The sequence below is a fragment of the Lycium barbarum genome, chromosome 2 (genome assembly GCF_019175385.1).
Source record: "Lycium barbarum isolate Lr01 chromosome 2, ASM1917538v2, whole genome shotgun sequence".
Lineage (NCBI taxonomy): Eukaryota > Viridiplantae > Streptophyta > Magnoliopsida > Solanales > Solanaceae > Lycium > Lycium barbarum.
In genome coordinates this window covers 122,333,314-122,341,451 of record NC_083338.1, presented here as the reverse complement: position 1 = coordinate 122,341,451, position 8,138 = coordinate 122,333,314, and the positions used below count along the sequence as shown (strand labels likewise).

The 8,138-nt window shown below is 33.8% G+C and overlaps 1 protein-coding gene across 2 annotated transcripts; it reads left to right on the top strand.

The window, feature by feature from the left end:
• Positions 1-2,806: 2,806 nt before the first annotated feature.
• Positions 2,807-7,360, top strand: LOC132621774 (NAC domain-containing protein 30-like). Of its 2 annotated transcripts, XM_060336179.1 has the most exons (4): positions 2,807-2,975; positions 4,119-4,284; positions 5,012-5,283; positions 6,339-7,360. In XM_060336179.1, the coding sequence occupies exons 2-4, from the start codon at positions 4,125-4,127 to the stop codon at positions 6,888-6,890; spliced, it is 984 nt and encodes a 327-aa protein (XP_060192162.1). In that variant the 5' UTR covers positions 2,807-2,975; positions 4,119-4,124; the 3' UTR covers positions 6,891-7,360. The 2 variants fall into 2 exon arrangements, with proteins under 2 accessions (XP_060192162.1, XP_060192153.1); XM_060336170.1 differs by lacking the exon at positions 2,807-2,975 and having other exon boundaries at positions 3,983-4,284.
• The last annotated feature ends 778 nt before the right edge of the window (positions 7,361-8,138 follow it).

Below are 8,138 nucleotides of genomic sequence, written 5' to 3'. Positions count from 1 at the left end.
ACCGAATCATACTTCTAACCAACTCAATATTACTTATTTTTCAAAATTTCAACCTACTTATGTATAAATAACTTATAGAATAGGAAAAAGGTCTCTATTTATAGTTTAATCCCTTAATTAAAACATCAGGCATTTAAAATGAGGGAATTAAGGGCAAGTGTAATTATAAGTGACAAGGGGTGATGGATGATGTACCAAATGATTAGCTAAGTGAATGGAAAACTGGTGTCGAAGTTAGATGGGTGCCAATTGTCCAAGGGCGGCGAGCACCAAACAGACAAACTAGAGCTGGACTGTGGGAAATGACTCTGACAACAGCAAATAAACACAAAATTCCAAGAAGATATTGGTTCTTTTACTGTGTATATTTATACCTTATTTTTGTGAAAAAGAAATCACTTTGATATAATGATTGTTTAGATCTATAATGCTAGTGAAATTATTAAGCATATAGTCTTTTTAAAGATTGAATATAAGGATAATCTCTTAGATTTGTAAGTAAATTTTATTTAGACATTTAAATTATGACTTTTTTTTTATTACATAAAGGTAGGGGAAGGGAATATAGGGGAGGGGATTACAACGCAGGGATTCGAACCCTCACCAACAAGGTGAAAGTTCAGGTAGCCAACCAACTGAGCTACTAAATCCCTACAATTATGACTTGTTTTGATTGAGCACATGATAATGTATTTCTGTTAGGCACTTCCAACTCATATTATTGAAAGGCTTTTTATATGCGTTTTCAAGCGCCCAAAACGTAGATAAGTTAATCATAAAAATATCTCACTTCCTTTAATTGTACACATCATAAGGAATTGGAATAAGACTGTTGTTTCACGACTTATTGAGGCTAATGCGTACAATATAAAGAAAGTTGCATATTTTAAGCGATTAACTTATTTACGTAAAGAGCCTTTGAGAACACACGCAAAAAGTTTCAAAATTTGGGACGAAAGTGTCTAATAGGAATATGTGATCATATATTCAGGTGTTCAATTGAAATAGACCAGAATTCGAGTATTTAAATAAAATTTAAAATTTACTAGCAAATTTAGTGCACTAACAATGAATTCCTCCATAAAAAATAGTATTTGAAGTTAAGTTAAAAGAAGATATATGAAAGTCAAAATCATACTATTTGGATATGATAAGTACATGTTGTTGCTTGTCTTGAATAATATCAACAGTAATCTCATTACAACTTCAACAGCAATATATCCAGTATAATTTCACTAGGTGAGGTTTGGAGAAGGTAGAGTATACGCAGATTTTATCCCTGTCTTATGAATTCCGCTCAAGAAGAGTTGCAAAGACAACATTAATAATAAGCAATAACAACAACAAGATAATAAGATAAACGAAGTGAAATGAACAACCAGGTTGTACCAGAGATCTAAAAATAAGCAAATTTAAAAAGATACTACTACTCCTAATACGAAAAAGAAATCCGCGCGGCAACCTACTAGCCCTCTACCCTGATACTCAACTTGCACACCCTCCTATCAAGGGTCATGACCTCGGTAAGTTGAAGCTGCACCATATCCTGCTTAATCACCTCTCCCCATGACTTCTTAGGGTTACCTCTCCCTCTCATCAGACCCACCACCGCCAACCTCTCACACCTCCTCACTGGAGCATTTGTGCATCTCCTCTGCACATGACCGAACCATCTCAACCTTCCGAATCACTTCATTCTCAATCATAGTTCTCCTGGTATGCCCACACATCCATATCAACATCCGCATCTCTACTACCTTCATCTTCTGGACATGAGCTGTCTTAACTGGCCAACACTCCGCCCCATAGATCATAGTCGGTCTGACCACCACTTTGTAGAACTTGTCCTTAAGTCTGGATGGCACATTCTTATCGCACAAAATGCCAGATGCGAGCCATTTCATTCATCCCGCTCCAATACGATGAGTGACGTCGTCGTCAATCTCTCCATTGCCTGGGATAATTGACCTCAGGTACTTGAAACTTCCTTTCCTGGGGATGACTTGAGTACCAAGCCGCACCTCCTCGTCCGCTGCATGAATCATGCCACTGACCTTGCACTTGAAGTATTATGTCTTCGTCCTGCTCAACTTGAAACCTTTCGACTCCAGGGTCTGTCTCCAAACTTTCAGCTTCGCATTAACACCGTTATAGTTTATAAAGTTCAATTACTTTTATGTGACAATAAATATTTATAACTATTTTTTTAATAAACAAAATTAACAAAAAAGTAATTTTAATGCTATTTTTTACACCGGTAGTACACGAAAATTAAACTCGAACAAAATAAGGACCAAGAATTGACAAGTTGGTTGAAAATATAAAGGTAAAAGGAAAGATTAGAGAGTAAGAAAATCTTAGAGCATAATATAACGGCGGAGAAGAGGAGGAGGGTGGCGTGAAAATTCGTTGTCAGGCCGTCCAAACAATATGCCTCCCCCACGCGTAATCATCAATTAACCCCCGCCCCTTTCATTGCATTTTATTCTTTTATATATCAGTAATTTATTCTTTTATATATAAGTACTACTCTATAGATATGCAGATGCAAACATATTAACTTCTATAAAGAAAAAGAAAAAACCAAACTTGAAAACGCACTGTGTCATATTCAGAGAATTTCTTTTCTGTCGTGTACCTGCTTATCACACACACTACTTCTCTCTTATTCTACTAGCAAGTTAGCTGAAGAAGTCTCTCTTATTCTACTAGCAAGTTAGCTGAAGAAGTCTTTGTCTATATATATATATATATATATATATATATATATATATATATATATTTACTCGCTCACCAACAACATTTCAACTAACACCTGATTTATCCACTTTGGTTTCTCTCATTCTTAAGTCTCTCTTTCTCTCTTCTCTTCTTCAAAACTAAACTATCATCAAGAACTCTCTTCCTCATCCTCCTTCTTCCTTTAATTTGTCCCTCTCTATCTCTCTCTCAATTGGGGGGAAAAAAAGAAGAAGGTAAAGGGTCTCTCTCTTTGCTTATTTTTTCCAGTGGTACTTAATTGTTTGTTCTGTTTTGTGGGTTTGCTGGTATTTCCATGCAGATATGAATTCATTTTAAGTTTGTACATTTTTTAGACTCAAGGTTTTATTTAAATGAATACCAAGGTTGATTTCATAGATTATTTTCATTGTTTTTTTCCTTCATCCAGTGAAGCATTCTTAAGTTTCCTTGAATTTCTTTCATGTATCTTCAATTTTTATTGCTTGCATGTTTACTTACTTTTCCTTCATGTATGTTAATTTCTTAGTTGTTGTTCAGTATTAATTACAATGTAAGATTGTGGACCCCTTAGCACTTGATAAGCTGGGAAAACATCAAGAGAAAAAGGCATTTCTATAATTTTCTTGAATGTCATAATTCATTGGTCATGAAGTGAAAATGCCTATATATGTTGAAGTGTGAAAAGGGTTTTTCTCAAGGGATCATGTGTTATTGAGTGGAATGCACTCAAAGAAATCATTTCAACATATGTTTCTTCTTTTTTTCTCTCTCTTTTTTTTACGACCAAAAACAAAGTCAATGTTTTCGGCTACTTTTCTTTAGCATGTTCTAGAATTGCCTAAATGTTAACATGAATTGCATGCAACCGATTAAGGCCACTGCAGGCTTATTCATGATGATTTTCGTGTTTTCTTGTTTGGTAGGAACCAACTAATTATAGTTTGCCATTTTCCAAATTTCCCAAAAAAAAAAAGGAGCAAAAATAAAATTGAATTTCAAGAAAATATTTTTAAATTGGAGGACCCTAACCCCACAACCCAACCCCCTAAACCCGTCCACCCAAACAAAAAACCAAAAGAATGAGGTAATGATGGCTTTTAATTTGCTCACGAATGGATGTGAATGAGTAGAATGATTGCAAGACAAGAGAAGTGTAAGATTCACACTCTTATATATATTGAGAAGGAATGTCTGTCTTTGCAAAAAGTTTCCTTTTCACGTTTACTTACACACAAAAGGTGCAAAAATATCTTCCAACAGTAGTATATATGTCAAGCCTTGAATAACTATTCACACCCTTTATAACATTCTTTTTGTTCTCTTCTTTTTCTTCCCAAAATATTTTCTGAAAATTTCAATTGTGTATAATTTGTCAGATCAAGATGGAAATGGAGTCATGTGTTCCTCCAGGTTTTAGATTTCATCCAACAGAGGAAGAACTTGTTGGATACTACCTCAAGAGAAAGATTAACTCCCTCAAGATTGATCTTGATGTCATCACTGATATTGATCTCTACAGAATGGAGCCATGGGATATCGAAGGTACGTTAATTCTTTCTTTCCTTTTTCTAGTTTCCACTTTAAAATTATATTCTTTCAGCCACTTACACGGAGATCAAGCAAGGAGAATTGAATCCATAATCTATTACAATATAAAACACGGCTTCTATCGTACCACTAGGCTATCAACATTAGTAGTCTCTCCGTCCAATTTTAAGCGGCACCTTTCAGATTTCAAAGTCAAATGAGTTTTTTTTTAACCATGATCTTTTCATGCCTTTTAAAGATTTTAAATTATCAATTATTGTGACTTATAGTATTTTTTAAGTAGTGTCTAAATATGTACTCCCTCCGTCCCAAAAAGATTGTCCTCTTTTGACTTGACACAAAATTTAAGAAATAAAGGAAGACTTTTGAAATGTGTGGTCCAAAACTAGTCTTACATATTTGTGTGGCTGTAAATCATCTCATATAATTAAATTGTTTCTAAATATAGAAAGGAGACAATCTTTTTGGGACAGAGGGAGTAAATTTTATATCAAAAACATAAAGATTCCATATCCGAATTCAAGATCAAAATTTAAAGATTCGACTATCGTAATCTGAACAGTATACATAAATTGGGACATAGGGAATAACACGTTGTGTGAGAGACTTGACTTGCATGCAAGGATTATGAATGCTCGATCATTTTGGCCAATAGGGTAGTAGTATTAATTAGCTTATAAAAATATTTAAACATTGACATGATCTTTGTAACCTATTGCAGATAAATGTAAATTGGGATATGAAGAACAAAGTGAGTGGTATTTTTTCAGCCACAAGGACAGGAAATATCCGACAGGAACTCGAACAAATAGAGCGACAGGTTCTGGATTCTGGAAGGCAACAGGAAGGGATAAGGCAGTGTTATCAAAGGAGAAGATAATAGGGATGAGAAAGACACTTGTTTTCTATAGAGGAAGGGCTCCTAATGGTAGGAAAAGTGATTGGATCATGCATGAATATCGTCTACAAACTTCCCAACATGGACCTCCTCAGGTCAGTTATAATTTTTCCATGTGCTTGAAAGTTAGAAATTTGATGAAAATAGTTAATATTGCAGAGTGAACATATATCGCTAATATTGTGTTTTACTATATTCTGGAATGAACATATATAGTTAATATTGTTTCACGCATGAAGCAATGGGTAATTATTTATGAAATAGCTTTCTGTGTTTTCCATTTGAATAAGTTTGTTTCTTTTGACAGTTGGACTTTCATTCAAATATTACTCTCTCAATCCCAATTTATATGACACCTTTCATATTTCAAAAGTCAAACGAATTTTTCTTTGACTCTAATTTTTTTCATATGCCTTACAAATATTTCAAATGTGACTTAAAGTACTTCTTACTTAGTCTCAAAATATGTAAATCTTATTTTAAAAAACTTAAAAATTCTCAATTCTCGATCAAAATTAAGAAATTTGACGCCTGAATTCCGAACTATGCCACCTGATTAAATTGGGAATAAAAGAGTAATTATTTGGCATAGCAACTTTTGATGTGGGAAAAAGTTTCGGGGAGAACATATTGAAAAGAAAAACCTTTGTTTATTTGTTCTTTATACTTTGTTTATAAGAAAACAATACTCCTCCCTTTAGTGAGGTATTTTGATTGGGCACAGAATTTAAAATAAGGATTCTTTGGAATTTGGAGGTGTTAAAGAAGCCATTATATTTTTGTACCTATAAAATTGTGTCATTAAGAATAAGATAAGATGTTTAAAATTAAATTCTTTTTAAATAGAGGAAGATAATTAGTTCTATTGGAACATATTAAAGAAGGAAATTGTTTTATAAAATGAAATAAAGGACAAATTGGTTGCAGGAATTGCACTTTTAAATTAAAATACCGTCACTGTCATATCAGCTTAATTGCGACCACCCAAAAACTGGTCTTTGCTAGTAAAGTAATTCCCTTATGGTATAGGATCAAATTCTTCGTGTAACTTGAGAAATTTAATTGAGAACTCTAAGTTGAATAAGATATTACTCCTTATGTAACTACTATTTTCTAGCTAACTAATTTGAAATTTGATTTCAATTCACAGGAAGAAGGATGGGTCGTATGCAGGGCATTCAAGAAGCCAAGTCCAGCAAACAACAATTATGCTTATAATAACTATATGAGAGGAACCAACACAAGTTATACTACTAGACCACCTCCCTCCCTTTCACAAATGCCAACTACTACAATGCATTATAATAATCCTCTCAATGCATTCAACCAAACATCAAATTTCAATCAATTCCCTTTTAATCACCATCAAGATCTCATTTCAAGCCAAATTTGCTATGAGAATCAACTAGCAATTGAACTTCCACAACTTGATAGCCCCACCATTTCAACAAGTTTGGCTACAAAAGATCATCAAGGCCAAAATTCCGTGGCCAGCAACAATGAAGAAGAGAAGAATAGTTACGGAAATAATAGCCAATTTTGTGATGAGTGGAATATCGACGACAAGTTATTTGCACCACAAGTCATGAATATTGAGGCACCATCTTCTTCTTATTCTTTCCCTAATTTTCCATTAGTTATCACTCGCGACGATGATCAAAATCATATTAGCCAATTGCTTCAGTGTTACCCTGATTTATAGCTTTATATGAGTAATAGTTTTTGTACCTTTTTAATTGAAACAAAAGAAGAAGAAGAAGAAGAAGAAGAAGAAGAAGAAGAAGAAGAAGAAGAAGAAGAAGAAGAAGAAGAAGAAGTTTGTGAAATTTGAAGTAAAAAGCAGCTGAGTCTGAAGGAAAAGGTGGAACATATATATAGAAGAAAATGTGGAAGGTGCAAGGCACGTTAAAAAAGTGGCCTTTGAGAATTTTTAGTTGTTTAACTACCAATTGACTGTATTCAGATATTCTGCAACTGTGAATTGATGTTGTTTGTATCTACTGATCGGACAAGCTTAAATTTTTGTCCTTTCAATGTTGTTCTTTTTTCCTTAGAGTTTGCTTCATTATTATGATTTGGATGTTTATCTTTTGCTAAAGCTGAGAAAAACCATACTCAGATTATATAGTTGAGATGCTTTCATGCTATGGTCACTCATAGGTGATTTATTCATATGTCTCTAATCCTCAGTGAATAGAGTTATCTGATACTTAATTGAGATGGGGACAAGCCAGCTCGGACTATACCATCATAAATAAAGTAATAGTAGTCAACAAATTCAAAGAGGCGCGACTGGATTTGAGAGAAGTTTCATTTCCTGTGTATATCTTTTCATTTTACAATGTGTATTTATACAAAGGAAATATAACAGCCAACCTACAAATGCTAATTTTCTATGGACTATCCTAAAATAGAATATACGAAAATATGTACAAAAAAAAAAAAAAAAGGAACGAAAATTAATCTGAGTTGTGTATTTGTGTCTTATGTGTATGTGTATTCTAGAATAATGCATGTAGCAAGTTGTTATGTATTGTATTATATCTCATCTGTGCCGTTCAGTATCAGCTTAATTCATTAGCTCTAGGGAAGCCACCGGTCAAAGTGATTGGATTCACTTAAGTTATATCTAACATTGCGTTAGAACATTAATTAGTCACTTGAATAGTCAACGTTGGAACGCATAAGAATCCTTTATGTAAGTCACCATTGATGCAACTTGATTTCGTCCTCTATCTTGAGGGGATGGATTTCACACCCAACTTGCAGATCAAATCGCAATGAAGAGGTTTTGTGAAGACATCCGCCTCTTGAGATCAAGAAGGAATGTAAGAAAGAGAGATCAGCCCTGAAAGATACTATTGATAAACAAAGTGAAAATCAAGTTCGATAGTGCTTTGTTCGTTCATGGAAAAAGAGTTTTATGCGATATGGATTGTTGACTTGCTAT